General features: G+C 38.9%; 1 protein-coding gene across 1 annotated transcript in view; it reads left to right on the top strand.

Annotated features, from left to right (window-relative positions):
- Positions 1 to 25556, top strand: part of LOC102302586 (neurexin-1a) — a 264767-nt gene that overhangs the window by 199265 nt on the left and 39946 nt on the right. Inside the window, exon 20 of the mRNA XM_042214402.1 lies at positions 20407 to 20578. Within this exon, the coding sequence (XP_042070336.1) occupies positions 20407 to 20578 (172 nt within the window). The remainder of the gene's footprint in view (positions 1 to 20406; positions 20579 to 25556) is intronic.

Raw genomic sequence — 25556 nt, 5'->3', positions numbered from 1 at the left:
GGCTCAAGAGTTGGCAGTTCGCCTTGTACGCTCTCGGTATTGTGTCCGTGGTCAAGACTCTCCGCCTACTGGTGATGGCCAGAGGGGCCGATGGTGCGATATGGCAGCTTCGCCTCTGTCAGTTTGTCCCAGGGCATACATTATTATTTAAACCAACTGTTAACTGTATATTTCTGTACATTTACGTATTATGATTCATATTGTCACATTCATTGACCTTGTTTATAGGTAATTTCATTGTTTGATCACGTTAAAATATTCCTAATTTAATGTCTAAAAGCACTTGGAAAAGGCAGAATCCCATGTAAAATTAGCGCAACAAACTCTATTTTCATTACTGAAAATAACTGTATTTTCATGAGAAAGTTATTTTCTGTTATTTTTACGGTAGTATTTTGGTGCCACAGCTGTCGGAATATTACTGTTTTTTTAAGATTTGTTTTTTTTCCTATTTATAGATAATTTCATTGTTTAATCACATTAACGTGTTCCTAATCTAATGTTTAAAATCACTTGCAAAGGCAAGATCCCATGTAAAATTAGCGCAACAAGCTGTATTGTCATTACTGGAAATAACCGTATTTTTATGAGGGAGTTATTTTCTGTTATTTTACGGTAGTATTTTGGCGCCCCAGCTGCCGGAATATTACCGTTTTTTTAAGATGCTTTTTGTAACAGTGTAGTGAATGTGAGCAGGCATTTAGGAGTGTTTTTCATTGAAAGCACTTCCACTAAAATGCTTCTAATTGTCTAAATGATTTCCAGGGCACAAAATGGTTGATGGTACTTCAGACTTACTGTGGAGATAAGTCTTTTTGTCAGTACAATGCAGTGATCTGAAAATCTTTTCCACTTTGTACTCATGATTTGAATTGGCATCCTCAAAAACTGCGATAAAAAAACGCAAAACAGTCCATTCCCTAATAGCTTCTGGCAAAGAAACATTGCTTTGAATAGCTTTGGGGAAACAGTTCCTGGTTTCCTATTTACACAGTAAATATTGTTGGAGCTATTCAACCACATGCAATATCACAAAGAAGAATTCATTTGAAAAACTGCTAGATTTAGGAATATAAGGGTTTTGATTGAGTGTGTTTTCATACGTGCGCATACACTGGCATCAAAGCGCCAGTGAGTGGGAAGGGTTATATCAGGACCACCACGGATCATTACACATTAAAACGCAGCAGCTGTAAGTCAGCCTGTTTAGCTTATCAAAGCCTGTGTGGTGACTACACAAACCTCTGTCCCAGCCTCTGCGTGTTTGTGTGTGTCTCTGAAACAGCTGGATGAAACGTCTGATGCTCCATTGCCAAATGTCACAAGTGGTCCATCCTTCTGGGAAAATAAATTGGCTCTCTCTTAAGCAGAAAGTAGTCGACAGGAGCTGCAGCATATGGTGAGAATCGGACAACTGAAGACGACAGCTTCTCCTCCATTTTAGCTTTTCTCATTATGATCTGGACAGCACCTTGATGATGAATGTGCCTTTGTGTGGAATTCTGTTTGTGGATAAGACAGCTTCGGAGAACTCGTGAATCTTTGATGGGAGCTGGAGTGTAGTCCTTGGCATGTTTTCTTTCTCTTCAGGCGTTGTTTAACGTCTTTTACCTGAGACCAGACAACTGGGACTCTAGATTTGTTACAGGTTTATGTTGACTCATCAGGTCAGCACAGAAGCAATGTCCAACATCAAACAGTGGATTGAGTTAAAAGCTAACTAGTGTGTTATTATACTTACAATGACAATAGCACATTAGCACCTTTTCCTGAGCTATACTTTTTACCATGTTAAATGAGCTAGTACATGCCCATGCTGGCCTGTCTGTGTTGCTGTCCATGAAATAGAAATGATATGATGCTTTTATAAAGTGTAGTATGTGTATGATTAGGTGGTTTATAGGTAATGTGGTGACTTTATGATATATTGCATATATTTACAGTTTGTAAATATTAATGAGACATCATTGTCATGAAATCAAAACAAGAGGCTGCTTTTAGAAGTTGTTCTGGGTCCTTAAAGGAATAAAAACCCCATGTCATTTTAGTAAGTTCCTGTGGTGGTTGCCAAGCAACCTAAAGGCATAGCAGAAGTTTTAAGGATATCATTTAGATGTTATTATGGTGAAATAAAAATGATATGGTGATTTTATAAGGTGTTATTGGTGCTAAAAAGAAATCATGTTAGCCTGTTGCTATGTGGTTGCTGGGCAAAATGATGGCATCATTACATCTGATATAGATAAAAAACTTTCTGGAGTATACAATGTAACTGGGTGGCAAGTTGGTTGCTCAACTTCTGATCACATGGGATGAGTTGGCATCCAAAGAAACAAGCACATACAAAGACTTTGAGTTATAGTAAGATTATTTTGCATTTAGCTCACTACTTACCACTTACTGCATATAGCAGATGATAATTTACTATATTACCTGTAAATTGAAAGCTGCAAAAACACAATAGTCATGATAATTCTTTTTGAATTGAACCAGAATATCATTTCTGAGTTTAACAAGTATTTATTCCATTGTTGCCATTGATATTTTTATATCGAAATATGTTGAGTAGTAGTTGAGTAGTTTTGTGATTTAGCTAAATTCCATTCATTAACCAAAATGTACATAATATTGTCAAACCTTTTATGTTTTCTGTATTTTGCTATGTTTCAGGCTCAATGGATTGTTTTTCTATTAATGCTAAAAAATTACTGTTTGTTGGTTATTGAAAATAATAGCCTGAAATATTTATCTTATGCAACAGAAAATATGCAGACCAATATAACACTGGCAATTAACGAAATGATTGGAGTGCATCTTTGCCTAATTGAACTGATTGCACATAATTAGGAAAGACACACATCTGTAAACATAAGGTGCCTTGAGCTAATAGTAGATGTCAGACTGAAAATCAAGCCATGAAGATCAGAGTTTGTCCACAGACTTGCAGGACGATATTGTGTCAAAGCCCTGATCTGGAAAGATATATAAGAAATGGTAGAATATTAGCTTTCAATATTCCCAAATAAGGGTAATTATAGCTTACCTACATGTGGGTCCACTGTCCAGTGTTCACATTGAATCAACAGGAAATTTCCTCAAATGCTCCACAAATGTAGCTTTTTTGGTATATTGACCAGATAGAAGCCGTTCCTCGATAAAAGGCAGATGATAGAACTCTGGGAACCAAAAGACACCTAAACACGTATCTGACCAAAAAAAGAAAAAAGCCTCTGGCCTGATGACTCAAAGATTCATCGATCTGGCTACAAATCCCCAAAGACGTGAGGAAGCCAGCAGTGAGGATCACTTCATTAATACCATCCCTACAGTCAAACTCGGTGGTGCAGTCTTCATTTTGTGGGGATGTTTTTCTTTGAAGGAGGCTGGGAAACTAGTCAGGACAAAAGGAAAGATACATGGGGGAAAATGCTGAAAAATCCTGGGTGAATACATTTACATTAGACTGGAGTGGACTTACAGAGTCTGGATCTCAGTGTAATTTCTGGAGAAGCTTCAATGGTACCGACACTCAACATCCAGCTCAAGACAGTTCCATTGTTTTCCATTTATTTGATAATCATGTACTAATTGATCTTAACATTTATATAGCTTATTTGACAATTACCTTTATGCTTAACCACTACACAAACGACATTTAAAACCCACTCGTATCACATGTGGCATCAGAAAATGTGATGCCAAATGTGAACAATTTAGTGCCATTGCTAAAATTAGTAAACACAATTAGAGCCCATGCTTTACTTGGCATATTTTCATCACTTTAAGCGGTCAGTAAATATCATACCTAAGACTTCAACAGTGTCTGTTTTCTTGACACTAAAATCTTCAGAGGAACACCACTTCTCTTTTTTTCCCTCTTCCCCTCCCTTTGTCCGACTCACATTCTGTCTTTCATGATACAATATGGGTGAAGCTCCCCCATCAAAGCTTTTCACGCTGAGATGGCCCTTGTGCCATCACCTTACCAGTGAGACTGTGATTGGATCGAATGTATCTGCTTTTTCCACCTACTAAAGCCATTGTAGCGTTGGGTTCAAGAGCATATTCCTTTTTCATATGGTGGGCAAGACTGTGACCAGTAAAATTAGCCTTTTCTGCAGTGTCTGGGATTGTGATTACACAGCCTAAGGAAACGAGAAAGAAAAAACCCTCCAAAAATAGATTTGAGTCTCTATCTTCTAACTGTGCAGAGTCGGCTGTATTTTGCTGTGCAATACCATGAAAGTGCACTCACACTCTCCTGTATGTTTCAGGCTAGAATATTTACATTACTTGGGTCCTGCTGATTAGTGTTTTAGCCACTGATTAGAAATCAAGTGTAGAAATCAAGTCTACGTTCTAATGTATGCCCGACATAAAATAGAGTTTGGAAACTTTGCTCTGTGGTACTTTTTTCACATCCAGCGTCTTTTGTGCTGGCCATCAGCTGGGCCTGACACAATGTCAAGGAAAGGTAACGCTGGGAAACACCCAACAGTAAGATAAAGACGTGCTTGGACTGAAAGAAATGGGTCCGTTTACTCAACGTTCCCTAGTGTTAAATCTGTATACGTGGAAGCAAATAGCAGTACACACTTGTGTGCTTGTGCTTATGAGCATCATGGGGTGTGCTGTTTGGATAGAAATAGAGAGAAGAAGACTGATGGCACAGGGAAAGATGTATGCTTGGCTGGAGAAGTTAATAAAATTGAAGCTGTGTTATGATGAATAAGGAAAGGGCCATAAAAGAGAATGTATGTAGTGAATCTCCCTGGCGAGCAGTGCTGAACAGCCTGGTGAGCGCACCCAGGGGAAGGCTTTTTAATCTGCAGCCCTCCCCAACACTCTGCACTGCACAGGGAAATGGGCCCACATTCTGTTTGAGCTTTAATATGAGATATGGCAACTGTGAGGTGGACATAGAGAGGAAGAAAAGGGTAAAGGCACAGCGAAATAACAGAGAATTAGGAGGATGAAATTAACGGGAGGGCGGTGGAGTATGCTGCCATGTAAAATACACATTTATCATTAATGGTGTTAAATAACCACACGGGAATTATATCTTACGTGGGAGGTCAGCGGATGCATTACTGATACATACCCCTCTCCCTCTGTGGTAATAGAACAGGCTTCTACTTACCAGCACCTGATTGATTAGGTCAGACATTGCCAATCCTTTCATATTAAAGACCCAGCCACGCTGTAGCATGCAGCTGTTGTTTGAGAGAAAGCACTGAGATACAAAACAACATGACTATGAGAAAGCGAAAATGTTCTAATTTATATGCACCATGTGGAAAATGTTAGCATCCTATTATACGTAGTCACAACACCACAGACACACTATATCTACTTAAAAAGATAATGGGATTATCAAGTCTCTGTTTTGTAGTATGTTGTTGTAAAACACTTGATTACTGTTACACCTACTGCACCTTTTCAGTACAAAACTTTAATCTCCCGGATTTCCAAGTTGAATGCATAACGCATAAAAGAGCTTTAGCTGGGAAGAGAAAAGAGTGCAGTTTCTTTCTAAAAAGCCAGTCCTCATGTAGTGATGCCATGTAATGGCTTGTTCATATGAGTTAAACTGTTAGCACAAAGTGTATAGCTGTTGAATTATTATCCTTTTTTTTTTTTTAATTTTTGGCTTAATTAAAAATATTCTGTGTCAGGACACAGTTGGTAATTATAATTCTTGTAATAAAACATGTATGCCACGTCTGTTCTTTAATTTCAACAGTTTTTATTTTGTTTCCGTCTTGTGTACAGTGTGACGTTCGGAAGCCTCCAGTTCTGATATCTAATTTCCAGCCAGACGAATCTGGCTCTTTGTGAGCAGTTATGTATTTGAATGACAATATGTCTGACTTGTTTCCTGTTGCTGGAAACCAAGTCTGGTGAAAGGCAGAAAGAATGGTGGGGTCTTTGTGAGTGCAGCCGTGGCAGCTGTTCATTTTTCGCCTGACTTGCTTTCAGAGAAGCCAGTTACCTTGCTGATGATAAATGCCTCTGTACGCTGAGCTGTCTCAGAACTCCAGCAGACTTTAAACCCTGACAGCCGGCACAGCCTCAGCCCCACAACCTCAGGCCTTCAACCTCGGCCTGTCCTTCAGCGCAACAAATCAATGACAATCTTTACTCACTCTGGCCAGTGGATACTTCAGCCACAGCTGCCTACCCAATAAGCCTACTTAGTGATATGGGAGGTAATGTTCATGTGCATTGACAGGTGAGACCTCCATGGCAGTGTGATGTCCTAGGGACCATCACCAAGGCAACGTGTGTAGCTGAGAGGTAGAGTAATGAGGTGTGATGGGGAGATACTGGAATGGCTGTGGTTACTATCTGTGTGCGGACACGATGTAATCGCTGATGGAGTGATTAGGGCGACTTTATACCGTCAGTCCAGCTGGTTCTCTATAGACCAGCTACTGCTGTTAGTCTTAATGCCTTGAGTTCCTTTTCTCTTTAGCGGCTATCTAAGTCCACTCTATACTTTTCACCTTCTGTCTTCTCTGTAATCGAGTTTTTCATCCTCCCAGCCTCGCTTTGATGTGCCTTCCTCTTTTACTGTCTAATTCACTCCTCTCATTCACTCCGGTCTCTCCTTCCCGCTCTATCGTCTACTTCTCCCGCTCTCCATCACCAGTCACTCCCTGTGAGTCGGCACTGGGGCAGGAGATTAATGATGGTCGAAAAGCTTTGGCAGTGTCTGATTTTCTATTATCAAAACTGAACTGCCTCAGCAGGGATGTATTTTATCTTTGGATGTGGTCGTGATGGCAGGTGGAATTGCTCTGCTATCACTGGATTGAATGTGTATATTATACAAAAGGAGAGAAAAAAAACATCCATTATGCATCAAATAAAAAATATTGGAAAACTACAAAAACACAAGTTATGGAGCTAATGTGGACACATTTTTTTAAAATGTATTTTTAAGAAGGCTTTGAAAAGTGTAGCTTTTCTCCTTATTCATACTATTGCTAGTCTCAAGCACCAGTCTTAGCAACAGTTTAATACCATGCCCTGTGATGTCAGCAGACTTATTTATTCATTTAGACAGCATACTTCAGTAAAGCTGTGATAAGTGTTCACTGTTTTGGACCTTGAGCCAATGCATGGGACTAAATATCTGCAAATCTATGCCTTTGCAATTTCAGTTTGCTCTATTTTTTATGGAAGTGTCTCTTTTTTCTACAAGTGCAGTGTTTTCTGGTATGCACAATTTTACCCTGGCACGAACACAAAGAACGATTTGACGAGGTAGTGCAACAAACACGAGTGGGGAAAAAAAATCTTCATGTATGTAGGGAAATCTGTGGTAGAAGGAAATGCTAAACCCAGCTTATTTATGACCTTGTTTTCACTTTGCATATTTATTAAAGCACACTGTCATCCTGACGCTCTTGCTCCAGACCTGCACAGGTCATCTATTTGAGCAAATGAATTATGGAAGAGGACTCTAAGCAGGTGATATCAGTACATTGTCATGGCAACTATTTTTTGTAAACTTGCAGTGTTGTCTCACCGTGTGCAAATGTGCACCCACCCTTGTTAGCATGGTAGTCCTATTAGTGTTACAACTTTGTCTTAATTATAGATTTCCTCCATCCTGCAAGGGACAACCAAGGCTTGTAAAGCTTGCATAGGTGGCTACTTCAGCACGAGGAGTGTACGTCACAGGTCTGTCCTTGTCTGTTTTTGAAGTTCCATATGCCTCCGAGGTAGAGGAAACCGTCAAGGGGAGACTAAGAAACATGGAAAATGGGATTGAAAAAGGAAGAGAAGACTTGAGTAGGAGGCCAAAATCGAGGAAAAGCAGAGGGAGAAGTGGGAAATAGGACATCAGGAAAATTGAAGCAAAGTGATACAGCAAAGCACGGGGAAAAGAATAAGAGCCTCAGGCTGAGAGGCACCAGCCCAAGTATCATAGTCAATTAACATCCCAGCCCAGCACTAATTCTCAGTCTATTTCAGACCATTAATTATGTGCACCATCAGTTCCAGCTCACTTGGCCTGACACAAGTCTTCATCACATTGCCTTGGCCCCTACGGATCATGTTTTACCAGAGAAATAGCTGCAGTTTACATATTCATGATGAAACAGAGATAAAAATTGTATGGATCAAGGCTTCTCTGATGACTCTCATTGAAAAGAAAGATTAGGACTTTTTTCTATCTATGTGAATGTTTCTAAGTTGCGACCATATCACAAGTTTTAAGTTTACATTTCCAATAACAGGGCTACTTTATATACAGTGTATTACCGTTCACCTCGGTGCTCCAGGTGAGTTATTTCAAATGTAAAACAGGCCAGAATAGTTTGCTTAAACGAGCAGGGCTACAGTACATGTCTGTGTGGTACCTTGAGGTTAGAGGAGTCAAATCATGTTCTGTCAGCAGGCTGAATTGTTTTCCTTCCCTCTGGACAGGCAATTTCTGTGTGCAGAAATTAGGTTAACAGTGGATAAAAAAAATGGTATCAGCAAATTACCGCTTGCTGCAACTTCTGGAGAGGCCAAATCAAAAGTACTGGCCATTCTCTTTGACAGGTTTAAGGTGCACTGCAGTAACACCTGACTGCCCTGTTCTAATTTCACTACCAGCAAGAGCAGCTCCTTTATGTGCTGTAACCGGTAGGCTAGAAAACATTCAGCCTCTGCCCAGAAAACAGGCCACCAATTTCACTAAAGCTATATGGAATGCAGGGTTGCAAACAGGTAAACAAATACTAATAGCAAAACTACCCAGGCTTTGGTGAGTTTTACACTCCTTGAGTAGTTAAAAGTTGCAATTGTTGGTGAGCATGTCAGAAAGCAGTTAAAGAATGACCTAAAAGGCCAGGAGCAAGGTGACCTTGTCTCATTAGAAGGTGCTAAATCATCTCAGAAATCAACAACTGCACCCAAAGAATCACACACTTTTCTCCTTCCATCAGTTTCATGTTGATGGAGCCCACGAACGAGTCTGCCTTAATCAATCCACACTCATTTGAGCAAATGTAATTGGCTTCCTCACAGCGCAACAATTAAAACGTCTCAATACCTCATCTAGTTAACCAATTAATCGCTACACACTGCTCCGTAGTTACAAAGCCAAGCCCCTCCAAAAATAATCAATTGATGGATATCAAATGACCAACAAGGACTGTGAAGATGAATGAGCCCCTGGCATAAACAGCCATATCCCAAGGGGCAAAGCTGCTTCAGTTCATCCTAGAGGCTACCGCTGCATATACAGCGTCAATTGATCATAGCTGCAGATAATTTGCCAGAGACTTAAACACAAAGTAGCTGTTTAAAAGGGTGGTAGATCATTGTGAAACCTTGTCTGTTTTTGCACTTTTTCCATAGCCAGCCAGTATATACTACACGCTGTGGCATCTTTATATAGAAAGGGAAGGGAAACAGAGACAAGGCTGCATCAAAACACAGAGAGCTAAGATGAAAGTGCCTGGTCAGCTCCACAGAGATGACAAACATCCAAGTATCTGTCACTAGTCTCTACTTGTCATCACCTTCCACAGCGGCTGTCAGCACCACTGTCATTGTGCTCATTGGCAGATTCTCAACCCACACCATTTATCCCTGAGCAGGTGCTCCGTACTGCACTCGGAGTAAATGACAAGTGAGAATAATTGCATGTAATCCTGAAATTGAGTGGGTTGGATGAGTTTTTTTTAACCTCCTCGAATCTTTAGATATACAGTTGTGTCATTACATTGTTGATTGAGATGATTAGGATCAATTTAAATCACTGCTGATTGCAATGGGAGTTTGTTAAACTGGAGAGAGAAAAGAAAAAGGAAAACACTGCTGCTGCATTTTTTTTTAAATGTAAAAAAGTACTTTAGTTGAAAACTGACTCAGATGGCTTATAATGATGGCTCCTGGCTAGACGTGTCACCTTTTTGTGTTGCCCTAACCGGCATTTTCTTTGACACCATAATGCCAGTCTGCCATTGGAGAAAAGGGGGAAGATGAATTTTAAATTCTTGCAATGTGTGCAGAAGAAACTGGCAGGTGTTGATGGCTGTTCATTCAGCTAGTGAAAACACAACAGTGGAAATGACGTCCTTAGTTTTAGCACCTATAAATATTCAAAAAGAACAAAATTTTACCTGTAAAAAATAAAAGAAATGTCAGGATTTTCCTAGATCTTCTCAAGTTATTATTTATTGTACATCTGTGCTTTAAAAAAAACACACTGCTTCATTAATTTATGGTAAAATAGTTTTTATGGGAACCTATTGCTGTCTTTAGTGATCGCTCAGCTGTGAATTACATATCATACCCCATCTCTTTTGTAGTTTTCCTGAGTTCTGGTCAGGTTATTGTTGCCTAACAATCTTCCACAGTATATATCAACATTCATCAGCAGAAAGATGCTGGGTCAGTTTTGCTCCGAAATAGCTGCTGGACCTGGGGATAAAGACAATGATCCCTTATGTCTTTAGTGTGCCCTGTGTAAGTATCAGATTCCCTTGTGTTTTCAGACCATGTGGCCAGCAGCAGACAGCCATTTGAGGACTGTCTGAGAAAAACAAGACAAAAACAGCTATTCAGTAAATATCCTATTTGCTGCAGAAATCACACATTGCCACATTGCCTCCCCTCCCATTAATTTGATTGTGTTTGTTTGTTTTTGTTTATTTGTACCTAATCCGGTTTCTCTAAATATATATAGTAGCACAGAATTGCCCTGTACTGTAGTTTGGAATGAATATTAAAGGAGTTTTTGCTTATTATTTGATAATTATTCTTTTTTACTTTTGTTTTCCTTCTTATGAAGGAATACTTTGTGTTTTTCTGCTAGCAAGTCGTGTTCTCTGCTTAAACTGAACAGAATAAATTGATTAGAGCGCACCGATTAGATATAATGGCAAACAGGGAGGCTCGATCCTGTGTCACCAACACACCAACGCTATCTTTGTGTTTTCTCCTCGGCCTCCCTAATTGTAGCACACAGCCCCACCCGCAGCCAATCCCTATCCACACTCTTTGTCCAAAAAAATGAGGCCAGGGAGTCACTGCAACAGTGTTCGCAATTACATTTTAAAAATACTGCAAACGCATTTATGCTCCTCCCTTGTCGGAAGTATCTAGGACAAGGTTCATTCCTTTGAGGTTTAAGTGAAGCATAAGGCATGTTCTAACTTAATACTTCTTGTTCCAGACATTTATGATGAACTTGCTTCAGTTCAGGGAGAGGAAAATTAGTCTGAGCTAAGAAATTACCGGACATGAATAAGCGACAGAACACAGAGAGACTTTTTTATCAGTGGTGTTGGAATCAAAGAGAAGCAGGAGCGGGTCTGAGGCGGGGGGAGGATCCACAATAGCATACGGGTGATGGGGAATAATGTTGAAGAAGTTGGAAAAAAAAAAGTCATCCATGAAATTGCTTGTTGCATCCTTTAAAACCTCTTGATTGATGGTGGCAATTTTAAAGCTTGGCAGTTTCCCAGTTCTGTGGAAGTATTAGAAACAAGTACTCCGGGGTGCTCTTAAAGGAAAAATGCACCTTAAAACACTTTAAAAAAACAAGTTAAATGACATCTATTGGCAATATACATTCTTTGTTCAGTTTTATTGTTTGATAGTGTGTTTTTATTATTCCTGCTAGAAACTATCCCAATATTATAATTGCTCACTACAGCTGTGTGTAGTGTTATAACAAATAAAATGTAAAAATAAAAATTCAGAAAGCTTTCAATTAGTAACAACAGCTGTGGGATTGATTTTTAGGTTTGATATTAGATATTGTATATAGATTAAAAATAGTAATTTATTAATATTTGTACACCGGGGAAAAAAATGATTAAGTCAACAATTTCTACGTTCGAAAAAAACCCCTCTTTATAGCTTTTATTTACAAAAATTTAAGGAGTGATTCACACTAAATAATAAATCAGAGTTAATAATTTCCTAATTTATTCAACAGTAACGTCTGCTGTAGGAAACCTTAAATAAATGCTATATAAACAGATGACGAGTAAAATAGCAAAAATATTGTTTTTCAGTGTAATTTTTAACACATGTGACTTTTCGTATTGGAAAATGACAAATATAATGTGTGATAAGCTATTTCCTTAATGTTACCTAATTATAATGTCTATAATATAGAGACTTAACTCTAGAGAGGCTTGAACTGTTATTTGAAAAACAAAAGTGCTCTATGTGTTATGGACTCAAAAAAAAAAATAAATGAAATACCCAACAAGTAGCTTGATACGTCTGGAGCATTTAAACATAATTCTCTAATTACAACCAGAAAGCAGTCATAAATAACTTCAACAACACCAGATGAATATTACAAACAGTATATTCAGTGTCAAAGTTCCACCTTTTATTGATGTGTTCACAGCTCAGTAAAAGGCTGGTGCTGCTTCTGTTTCTGATAGCGTTCTAAAAGTAGCAAGTCCTAAGTTTAATTTGCACTGTTTGTGTAGCAGGCAAGCGTGTCTATTTCCTGGTGCCAAATGTAAGATAGCTTCAAAGTAGCAGTTAATGGTGGTGCTGAAAATTGTTGGACTTCATCCACTGCTCTAAATCCGACAACATACTAGTCTCATTTAGAGGTGACTACGGTGGAACTTGTGCAGTATGGAGACTTTGAGGTTGTTTCCATCACTTAATGTTATTTTTTGTTTACAGATCCTCAATTAAAAAAACAACAACAACACGTTTTTCCTTCATGAAAATAGAAATCTTATGTTAGTTTCAGGGTACTTAGAAAAAATAAATATCATAGGTTATAGGCTCCAAAACCTAGTTCTTCCCCTTCACCCTACAACCACAACAGTACATTTTTACCACATAATTAACTTAATTCAAGAATCTCAAAGGGCTTGTAAGCTCTAACCAATAGGCTAGCAGCTGATAACTGAATTCATTAATTGCCATTTTCTCACAGAGCTTAAGAAATAAATAATTGGACTTTTTTTTTTTTAATAATTGGAATTGGATTTGCAACAGGCCCGTATAACAAAAGCCCAAATATTGTGACAAGCTTTCCTTTGCAAGCACTGCTTTGAGCATGTCTTTATCTGAATAACTGTGGACAAGAATGCAAAGCATTACCAAACAAAGAGATCTTAACCGTTTGGTTGTAATTGCATTGTCTCTGTGTTTTGTGCGCGCTGGGTAGCAATGTATTTTCTGCTTCCCTTTCGTCGGCTGCGATGGAAACATTACAGTTTTCCCATATGAATTCTCTCTGCAAACATGTCACAGCATTATCCCAGTTCCATAGTTAGTAGCTCCTGCTCACTATTCCCATGCATTCTTCATCCATTGTAATTTCCCCTGTGCAACATTTTCATTGCATCAAAAAAAGGAGAGAGAAAATATAGATTAGAAATAGAATGTGTTAGCATTTCAGACTAATTGAAATGCATTTACATATGTACTGGTTTCATTACATAAGGCTTCCAGCTGCCTGTTTCATGAAGGCAAGGTGTAAGGAAAGAAAATGCAGGTGAAAGGATTTGTGTGTATCAAACCATACCAAGCACTGAATTAGGTTTGGTTCTGTAGAAGTTGATCCACAGTGTTCAGCATTATATTAGTTATAATTATAAATGTGTCACACCTTTTCTGTTCGCTACAGTCAAAAACAAAAAGAGAAAGATTGGTTTGCTTTTTTTTTCTTAATAAACTCTTTTCTCAGTAGGAGAGTTCATAGAAGTGAGATTAATTCAAACTGTGATATGGCATCTTAATTAAAGTAAAAAAAAAAAATATATATATATATAATAAAGGTGGATATGTTGCAAATATATCAGGAGCTAATGTGGTTTGACATGTTTAGCAACATTTACCTACAACAATTACTATGACTTTTATGCCTACAAAATAAACAAAGACCAAAGAGATGTTTTGCTTAATTTTAAGCCTTTTTGCATTTAATTTTTCAAATCATAAACTACATTTTCCCACTGAATCTTTACATCTCTCACTAACAGCAAGCAAATGTGCCCCTGATTGCAACCTTGCCACTTCACACTGGGAGTCGGGTTATTTTAGTCCACCAATGTGACCGTTATAAGGACAGACTCAAGCTTTTCTCGTTGTATTAGTTCCACTTGGGTTTTCTATCTTGAACAGACCCAAACGTGGAGCTATGAGAAAACTGAGAATCATTTTGAGAGTTTTATGGCACTTCATAGCGAGAATGATTTTCAGCTGTCCCAAGAAAATAGTCATCAGCTGCACCTTTTCCCCACTTTCATCTCCATTGTGCCACATTTACAAATTCATGAAATCTAGTGACACATGCAGTGTTCTATAAATTAATGGGGGCAATTATGGAAATGTGACACACTTTAACCAAACTGTGTTGAAAATTGCATTCTGGATTACTGAGGTGAGATATGTGTGACACCTTTTACGAGATTAGTAAACCTGTCGCATAATTGCAAGAAGAGTGCGTACGGTGAGAAAACATGGTGGAACAGATCTCAGTAGAAAAAGAAAGGCTTGCACATTAATGAGAAATCATCTCATTATAACTGCAAACCTTCCTCAGTGAGAACCTTCTAAATCATAACACCGTCTCCAAAGTATTGTAAGACTTTTACAATCCACAAATTTGATTTTGCAACAGCATTTGCAGAAAAAAGAGAATAAACTCTGTTGTTTTTGCTCTCCTGAAAAAAGTCCAAAAAAAAGTTTTGTGGCTCCACATTTTGCGACTTAAGGGTCATTCGGGCCATATGCTCCATAATAACAGTCATCTGCCCCTGGTTTTACTTGACTTATACTTTTAAAAAAACTTACCATTCTTCCCAGATGTGCACTTAATAATATTAGCCAGAAAGCCATGCGGTATGAATTGTACAGACGAAGCGAGCCGGACTGTGCTCAGGGGCACGCAGGAAGTCCTGACGGAGAGGACAGAGATGAAGGTCAATTCACACTGACTGCGCGCCAGCTGTCATAAGTGGACAGACAGGAGAATCACCTGAAACCTGAATTGATTTCTTTGAGTGAGAGAGAACGAAATTTCAGATATCTGTTGACCTCCCTTGATGGAATGTGTCATGAGAGGCCAAAGATGGAGTGAGAGAAAGAGCTCAGACAGACAGCAAATGTCATTTAAGTAAAAGACAAGCAGTGCCTTTTGAAAAGTGCACTTGCTAACTTCTTCCAACTGATTGCACAGTTTATAATCTCCAATAAATCATGAAAAAATGATAATTTTTACATGTTTCTTTGGTGCATTTGACAAACAAATTGTGGCTGTATTGTGTCGAAGCTTTAACCGAATGTTTTCAGATTCCCTTGTAATTGTACAATAGCCTTATGTCTCCTGCTACTCTCTCAGCACGCGCCTTTCAGCCACTGCTAGAGCTGGCTTGATGATTTATTAACTGGGAAGCTATCCCACAGAAAACCGGCTTGATAGAGACTCCTAGCAATGGAAACAATTTCAAGCCAACTTCACAGATAATTAGGCACTTCAGCTGGCGGACTTGATTTTGAAAAAAACACAATTTCCAGCCAATGCAGTTATACCTCGCCACACTGGTGATTCTTTAAGGCAGTGGTTAAATGAAGGGGGAGGAGAACCTTGCAGAACGACTTTGTTTCAAGTTTTAGAAGCAATCTAAGAGCATTTACTCCACTGGCTTACATTAAGCTTAGATATAGGCTTCCAAATGTTATCTTCGAGCCTTTAGGAAGTGCATCCACAGTTAATGGAGATAATAAGAAGGATGTATATTCTTACCTACACCTTTTTTTTTATACAGAAAGCTCTGTTATAAATATATACTGTAAATTGGTATGCCTGTGAGGCCATGCAGGTGGTTAACACACTTTTTTCCTTATTATGGCAGGCACAGTGGTATACTATATCCTTTTTGTTTAAATTATGCAAAGCTGTAGTTCCTTATCAAGGCAGTTAAATATTTTTAATGCACTGTGCCTCTTAATTTCATCTACACTGGTGATTTATTGTTAAGTGTGGTGCAGTGGTATTTAGATGTAAGGAGAACAGAAAATCAGGTTCCTGCATTTGGTTTAAGGTGAAGTAGTGTAAATGTAAACGGTGAGGCCCAGTGTCTTAGCTTTCACACACACACAGCCGATAAACATAATGAAAATACAGAAAATCACACAGTATGCATCATGCATTATCAATAAGTGTCAAGTTTTTTTTTATTTATTGATTTTATTATTGTATAAAATATGATTACTAGATAATAATGTCTGATTAATAGACTTATAATTGTTTAAATTGTTTCCATTTGGGGATATTAATGTGTGATTAGTAGTGTCAATCATGTTTTTATCACTATATTAGCAGCTGCACATCAGGCTATTTGTGCAAATAGAAATAAATACTCTAAAGATAGATAAAGATAGATATAAGGGGTGTGTGTGTGTGTGTGTGGTTCTGTAAGAGAGAGTCAAAGAGGTTTTCACAAGATCAAAGCATAAAATAAAATTGAATATGCAGGCCCGACTGGAGACAATTGCTTTGCTACAGTCCATAACGTCATTAAATTGTTTGAGATATTAGGAAGTTAATGTATCATACGGTGCTTCTACCAGGATAAAATCTCCTTTTTGTATGTGTGTATTTACAGCATTTTCTTTTTTGTGAAGTCACAGCACTAAAAAAATAATGTATGTCATTCAATATACGCTTGTTTGTGTGCCTGTATATGTTGGATTCATAAATGCAGGTATATCATTGAATTATTGCATAATCTAAAGTATATGGACCACATGCTTCAAGGAAAAAAAATCCATTTTCTATCTCCTAATTATTCCATTACTTGTGTAATTTCATTAACCAAGCTTTGAGAAGAAAAAAAAAAGAAAAAGGGAGAAGCCAAGACTCAGAGGTAATTAAAAGATAAGGTGAACAGTACAGGCTGCCTGCCTTAGCTGCATTAAGACATTTAGCTTCTACATTAAGAGCGTAATAGCCCCTCAGCATGTGTACACACATCTGACACAGCGAGGGAATGACGGAGGTGCTCTCCCACCTGCCAGCGGAGCCCTCGTAGACATGTGCACTGAAGGGAGATGTGTTGCAGTGCCGTGGCGTCAGACTTGTGAGATATGAAATGTGACGGGTGCACAATGCTTGTCATCGTGAATGACTCATAAACAAGCTAAACATTAGGGTGGCTTACACCGCGGTGTTCATTTTTGCCGAGATGGGAGAGGAGGCCCAACACCATCTCAAATATCACTTCTAACTCTGTTTACGTGGGTCGGGGAAATAAACTCACTTCAGTAAACTATTTCAAACGTCAGCGGATCATTCTGCCTGATCTGCTTGATCCTCAGGCAGATTATGAGCAACACACTATATTCTTTCACTGGGAATATTAATGGGAAAATATGGTTTATTTATTTATCAATGTATTATTTATGAGAACACTGTTACCAAGACCGCTAAGTAAGTTTTATCTAAGCCGCCATTAAGGTAGTTTTATTGGCTTTCTCATATATCTGTTCAAATGTGGTTTTGTTGACATACTTAAGAAGAAGAATTATGCTTCTCCGTGCTACTGAAAATTTGAGAAAAAATAACGATAAAGACGAGTCGGTCTGCAGAGTGTTTTGCAGCTTTATGGTTAGCACTGCAAGAATCTCGGTGGTGGTAAAATGAGGGCAGATGGGGAGTTTTAACAAGAAACTGACACCCTGAGTATTTCTGAAGCTATTCCACCACCCTCCAGCTGAAAGGATGAGAAGCATAAAAAAGAGCAGATTATAGGAGAATGGTGGATCAACTTCATCAGTTAATTAAACTCTATTGCAGCTTGATGAGCAATTAATCAAGGCGGCGTGCCGAGTGTCAGGCAGGGCTGAGTTCTTCGGATGTGAGATGTGTGCACCGTACAGTATGTTCCCAAGGGGAGCAGCCCTGTGGGGAGCAGCACTTACCAAGTGAGAAGCCCCAAAATTTTGCAGGGTGTAATGGGTTGAGTTTATGTAAGCAGCTATCAATCACTATCTGACATAAGCCTGCACCCTATTAGAGCACCAGGATTAGGCTCCTCTCATTGCTGAACTAAACTGAGAAACTGCTTGTCTGAGTTGATCGAATTTTAAGAAATGCTGAAATGTAATGCATTATTATTATTTGGGGGAAAAAAATAATAAAGCAAATCCTCAGAAGGCGGAGGCAATAACAGTCAAAGTTAATTACTTTAATATGGGAGACACCATGTCAAAATGGCTCTCCATTTACTCAGCTTGAATACTCAAGCTCTTATCTTTTATCTGACATTTGACTTCCAAAATCTCATGGTGTGGTTTCTGTCCTTTGTCTTCCACTCGCTTTCATCTATCCCTTCATCTCTTTCAAGGCTTTTTTTTTATGCTATGGGAAATTTGAGTTGGCAGTTTGTGACTAAATGCAGTAAATTTATTAACAAGACCATGGGGAGCATTAGAAGTCAATTGAAGGAGGCTATTAAAAGAAGGATTTTAATTGGGTTGGTCGGTCCATTAAAACATTTTTTCTGTCTCTCTTTTTCTAAGAGCAATGACACTAAAAAAAACTCCAGAATTAGTCTGTTGAGTGCATGCTCGCCCCTTTGAAATGAAAAACTCTAGTTTCATGTTAGATTTCACACTATATGCTTAAAATAAAGTAATATCCACATTAGCGAGAGGTCTTGTATGTCCTGTCTCTCTAGTTACATTTAGCTCTGCTGAGGGCCTGCAGTCTCTATGACTCTTTCTGAATTCTTTCAAGAGGATGCAATGCAGGACAGATTACAACTACCACAAGATTTGAGTACTAACAAGTGTATAAAGATCATCCCCACACCCATTGAGATCTAAAAAAAAACCCCGAGACGAGCTGGTGTCGCTGTTGCCATCTAGATTTCATTTTTTTTCTCGGTTGGTGTTTAGGCCTGCAAGCAGTCAGTAAACTGTTTTGCTACTGTAGCTTTAATGCATTAGATTATATAATCTGTTGAAATTACATTACAAAGCATACAATTGTCCTAGTTTTGGTAACGTGGTGTGACACATTACAAATGGTTTTAATTGCACTTTAGCTCCTGGCTCTTGAGACACGCTCTACTCATTCTGCACTTTAAGGCATCTGGGCTCTGTAAGAGTGTGTGTGTGTGTGTGTGTGTGTGTGTGTGTGTGTGTGTGTGAGGGGTGGGGTCTTGAAAAAGCAGTTTGTGCATATGGGCACGTTAGGGATGCAGTGTAGTATTGGCTATGCTGACTGGATAATGACATGCAGAGTGCTGTGCTGCTACAGTAGGTTGAGCCTCCAACCAGATGCTCCTTTCACTGCAGCTCCTAAGCATAGAGAGAGAAGCTGCACCAACATACGCTCTCATCTTAGCTGGATTAAGCAGTAGGATTCAGGGACTTCGATCATGAACTGTAACAAAGCTTATTAGAATAGATAGGCATCACGTGAATCAATCATGTGAAGGAGTCTGCGGCTAAGCTGGAAAAAACTTCCTTTGAGACTTTTGCTTGATTTTTCTGCTCTTATGTTTTTTTAAGTCACTGTAAAGATGCCAGTGTTCAAGCACTGATTCAGTCTAACAAAGGGCTCACAATCAGTCATATCATTCAGGACTGAATGTGTTTGTGCGATGGATGAATGGGTGAATGAAATAAATAGCATACTGCATGTTTATTGTACTTTAAAAAACCAGATGTCAGCATCGTGCAGAGGGCATCAGCCAGCACACAGCATATGCAGCTCAAGGGAAAACTTAACAAATAACCCTATAATTGCCTGAAGTGATTTTTTTGACACAACAAAAGACACAATGCACATATTTGTGTTTTATTTTTTGTTTCTTTTTTTTCGAAGACTGCAACTTCCAGGAGTGATACCACATCCGAGAAAAACACATATGTTGTGTTGATACGGCTGCCAGTGCAATAATCCAAACAGCCATACAGTAATCTGTCTTATGGTCAACCCAGCAGGTCTTGTAGTTTAATAAATAGACACTAAATCATATTAAACATTGTATATGCAGAGCTAACAAAAGTTCCAATAAGCACGTTTTGAAAAGTACACCTGATTACCCCTTTATGAGAAAAGCTATGCTAACGACTTCATTCATAGTTTCATTGTGTTTTCTTAGTCCATACTGATGTACAATGAAAAATTTCAGCTGATACTTTTTTAAAATATTTTTTCTTTTTACTGGATTCTCATAGCACTACTCATTTATAAAGTAGTTAGTGTTAATTCATTATAAAAAGTGAAAGTGCTTAAAGAATTATAGGCCACTGGCCTGATTGTCTTATAAAAATCACAGCTCTCTACCTTTCCTGAAACCACCTGCTCTAATTTCGCTACAGTCCCTTAGCAATACTGTTCACAACAATGTTTACTGATTACTAAAAAAGAAAGTGTTTTTTGTGTTCTTCTCTTTTCAGGAGAAAGGAAACATTGCCGTTGTATTTAATGTCGGTACAGATGACATTAATATTGAGGAGACGTCAAAGTTTGTAAATGATGGAAAGTACCATATAGTGAAGTTTACGAGGAGTGGGGGTAATGCCACTCTGCAGGTGGATGACCTGCCAGTCATTGAGCGCTACCCCACAGGTGAGTCACCCACTTTGCCTTTAATTACATCTGCCGCCTCCTAGAGGCGATAAAATGACCCAGATATTATCAAGCAAGCTATTAAAGCCTTATCTGTTAGGATGTTCTTATGTTGACTTGGCATGTGCTTTAATTGCTTTTTATGTTTCGGTTTCCAGCAGCTTTTGAGAGTAAACACCAGTGTTGTTGAGTTGTCTTTTCACGAAATCTTTGATCTTTGTGGTGCATCAATCTGATAAACCTGAGGGCTGATAGACTCATATGTCTGCCTACAAGTGCAACCACCCAACCTGTCTACATGTCTGCATTACATCCCCCATATACCTAATTGTCAATGCACAGTGTATACTCACAGTAACCCAAATCATTAGACAATCCACAGACAAATTACCAGTTTTTTGTAGCAAGTAATTGTGTGCGGTTTCAGTATTTATGTGTCTGCCAATATAGCAGATTGATTGAATTAAGGTCACCGGGGAGACGGACCTGTAATAACACTGTCAAAGTAAATCTGTTGCTTACTCACAATTAAATACCAGATGATCAGCTTCATTACAGCATCTTGTTTAGCCATAAAAATACACTTTGATATTAATAATTTTCACAGCATACACTACAATTACTCACAGACTAAAAGCAAGCCGGATTAATTTTCCTGGCCAATAGTGTTACTAATAATTTAAATTGTGTAACACTTCTCATAAACACAGTTTACATGACAGTAGAGGATGAATTTGGTAATTACTGCCCTGTGTAATAGGCATTTAGTAACTGAAAAAGAGTAATGTATTTTAGTAGTTTAACATTATAAGACTGGAATAGTTTTGCTGGCACTTTCTTTTATAGTTTACTGGTTACTGATGATGTAATATACTGTGGACTCAATGTTGTGAGGGAATCTTTTGATCGATTGGGGAAAAAAAACAAAGCAATCTCTGTGTCAACACATTTGTGAGAGGAAATCTATAGTAATCTAACTCAGCAACAACTCAACAACACTGGTATATTTGTGTAGAATGTATGCAGAATATAGAGTAGAATATACAGATATTGATGCTTCTGCCTGTGTTGTTGAACTTGATGACATTTTTAACTTGTTAAAGGCTTTGACAAAAGCTATAGATGAATAAAGGAGTGCGTAAATGACTGTTGAGAATGCAAACAGCAAAATTACTGTATGGACACGTGTAGTGGGGGTTTTTTTGTTGTTGTTGTTGTTTTCTTATTTGTTTTTTTTCCCATGAGAGAAAAAACTGCAGCACTAAATGCAAAACATTTGTTAGATTTTGAGCACGCATAAAATGAGTGGGCAACCAGACAAACAGAAGACAAATTGAACCTGTCGCTCCTCTTTTGCATAATGTTTGGTGACCTTTTTAGCTATGACCAGTGCATTCATCCAAATGAAAGATGGTTTTTATGACTTGGACTCAACCCTCCCTGCTTGCCTCAGGTGGAAAAGAGAAACTAATGGCTTTTGACATGTTGTGGATAGGGCCGAATATACAGCAGGGTTAAATTCCCGCATCCCGTCTCAGTCTTCAAACGACAAACACCCGCAGACCAGCGAAAGCCTGATGATACATACTCGTACTCATGTCATGCACATAAATTCAAAGAAGTTGGCGAAAACAACTTGTTGTTGTTGTTGTTGTAGTATACATCAGTGCTGATATTATACAGACAAAGGTTTGCTGCTATGCATTTTTCAACAATGTACATTACATTACAACACATATTTGGTAGTAGAAAGTCGTGCAGTACTGCAGAAAATGCAGAAAAGCATAAGAATGATACAAGACTGTCCTGTTATGCTAAGTGATGAGTTATAACTGCTGCAGGGAAAAGTGACCTATCTCATCCCCACCAATCATGCGTCAGTGACAATGCCAAGTCCAGCTACCTTATTAAGCTCGTTGCAGACTAATTACATCTAATCACAATTACTGCGCAGTTCCTCCCTGCACCCCCAGCACACAAAGCTATTATTCTCTCAGCTCGCCTGTAGTTTGATTAGTATCCATGTATGCCTCTAACGCACTCATAATAGCAGCCCTCAGCCACTCTTAGGCCACTCACAGATCAACAATGATTATAATAAGAGTAGACAGCAAAGATAAAAATGATGGCTAGAGAGTGAGAAAGATAGAGAGGAGGAGTTTATAGGGGAGGGAGCGATCGTTCTTAAAGCAAGGAAATAATTGCTTTGCCAGAGCCTCTATTGCTGCCCTGGTAATCTCATTAAAAAGTCTCGTACTGCATACTTATGGGTCATTAAAAGTCTTTAGTACAATTATTAGAATCTAAAATGCAAAATACATACGCAGACACACAACTAGGCGACTATTTGCTGTAGTTTAGCTCTCCTTCTTTTATCCTGTCCCTGCCTTCATTCTGCATCACACACAAAAGGCTCAGCAGCAACAAAAAAAAGGAAAAAAAATCAACCCCTTCTCCTGAGCCTTGGCCATGGAAGTAATACCATCACAATGGTGCTGCCAGGCCTGCAGGGTACAGTGCAGTGTCCTATCGGAGCACCCAATGAACACACGCTGCACACAAAGATAATGGAGAAGTCCCTGGCCTTATTCTTTTACTGTTATCAGAGCGTGGTGCACTTACAGAGCTCACCGTCTCTCACTCCACTCTCCCGAGCTCCGAGTTCGCTCTTTTCCTGTCCTTTTTACCTCTATCTGTCCACGTCTGCCTCCGTGTCGATCTCACCCCCTGTCCTCTTTTTCCCGCTTGTGGTGTGGAGTCTGATTTATGGGATACAAGGGAAGGATGGTTAGCTTTATCCATCAAAGCTCCGTCCTATCTGCTCTGTTTTTACCTTTGTTCTATCCGTGAGCTTATTGAGCCTATTGTGCAAGCTCTCAACACCGAGGATATTTAAAAAATAGCGCAGTTAGAGAAAAGGGAGGGCAGAATAATAAAAATAATAGTGCGATTTGTGTAGGTTCCTCCTTTTTTTTGTTCTTTTTTAATTCTCCCGGCTCCATGAACAGAGGAAGCATTTGCATATTTGTTCATTTAATGTGGTGAGTGTCCTAGGGCTTGTAATGAGATAAAGCTCCCACCTTATCTGACCACTTTATTAACAAAAAAAAAAAGAATACAAGCGAGCGAGGGTAAAGCAGGTCGGTTGGGATGGCTCAGCTGAATCGCTGCTGTCTGGCAGAGGAGATAAGCCAGGCTGTCCCACACCAAACCAAATCACCACTCAGCAGCAGTCACAGGCGCCGCTCACAGGCAGGATGAATGGGCTCTGTTGCTGCATCAAAGCCCAGGGGATAGCATTGTTTAACACTTCGGTGTCCCACAGTGGGAATCAATACACGATCAGACCTTGATTATATGCACACTTAATTAACCTCAGTATAAGGATAGACTCAGTGTGCCATGGGGTACGTAGCCAAACAGATAAAGCGCAGCCGTCTTTGAAAATGGAGCATGTTTTTGCACAAAAGTAGAGGATTTTGGCACAGTGGCACGCTGTGTGTGAGGATAAGTGTGCATGAATATGTGTGCGTGCTTCTTGGGTATCTATGCGCCTGGAGCTGACACTCCTCTGTGCCTTTCTATTAGTTTCCTTGCATACTTCTTCAACAAACTGTCATTTGCGCTAAAACTCTGACACCAACATGTAAGCCTATACTAAAACTATTTTTTGAATAAAGCTTAGAATACATCAAAAACACGTCATACTGCAACCATCAAGTAACTTATATAGCATAGTTAGAAATGAGCATTAATCAATGAACATCATTTAAAAAAGGAAGGTATTAATAGGTGTTTCTCTTTTTCACTCTAAACTCAGATGTCCTCGCTGTCCTCGCAACAGCTGTAGGATAAATGTTCTCCAGGGCCCCGTTTGATGCTGACCTCTCCTCAGATGAGGTGTCAGAGTAGCAGGGAATGGTGAGGTGACATAACCAACACCCCATGACTAAGAAATGGAGATGACAGGAATTGACAAAGCCCTCAAATGTTCCATTGCAACAGCAATGAAGAATTATTCATTAATTTATCACATTCAAAATGATAGGAAGCACAGCTGTGTCTGCGTTTGTGCATGCTTGACTCAACAAATGCGCTATTTACTCCTGCTTGAGTGACGTATGCTAAAAACTGCACTACACGACTTCTCGAGGAGCTCATTAAGTCCTCTTTTTTTAGTGAAACAAGTTGAGTAGTCACAGTTAAGTTTCACAAGAAATGACAAATTGAAGTTGACATGCATTTGCAAGTTTACAAGTTTAAAATACTTTTTAAGAAAAATGTAGAAAAAGTGCAGAAACTTGATGTATGTGCTCTACAAGAGAGTTTGTCCATTACAAACTTCATCTTCCTTCCTAAACCAGTCCTATCAAATGTTACCCATTACCTTCCTGTGTGGGTTTGCTGTAATCTGGACTGTATCTGTCCAATCAGCATAAAGGAAAAGTGTTGCTAAATCTTCTTCACAATGCTATGTGCTCCACCCAGGCACGGTCATCCGCAACCAAATTTCATTAGGGGTATAGATAAGATTCAAACTGGGTTTTTTTCTTGTTTAGCTGGTCTTCAACAGTAATTCAAGCTGATGTGATTAAAAAATATATTTTTATGTATGCTCTTACTTATAAGATCTTTTATTAGAAGAGGTGTGTGTCTTTTACAAGGTTACCTCCTTTTCTTAGCAGACCTCTCCTCTAAGAAGCTATTCTCCACCGAATCATTGTTAGCTACCGGATCTTTTATCTGCCAGAACTGAATTAATATAGTTGATGGAACAAACATTGTCAATCTGCCAGAAGAATGGGGCCGACTGAATTCAATCTCAGCAGACAATACCAGGGGAAAAGCACTCAGAGACAGTGCCACTTTGCTGAAAGTCTTCTGTTCTGGAGAGGTTATTGGCGTTGACAAAAGGGTGATGCAGAGTTTGCCCTCATTAATGCCAAAGTGACCCTCCAATACAGAGGGTCGTTTTTTT

The sequence above is a fragment of the Haplochromis burtoni genome, unplaced genomic scaffold (genome assembly GCF_018398535.1).
Source record: "Haplochromis burtoni strain Fernald_Lab_line unplaced genomic scaffold, NCSU_Asbu1 Contig_12, whole genome shotgun sequence".
NCBI lineage: Eukaryota > Metazoa > Chordata > Actinopteri > Cichliformes > Cichlidae > Haplochromis > Haplochromis burtoni.
Note: the sequence above shows the minus strand (reverse complement) of the source record. Positions and strands in the feature narration are given on the sequence as shown.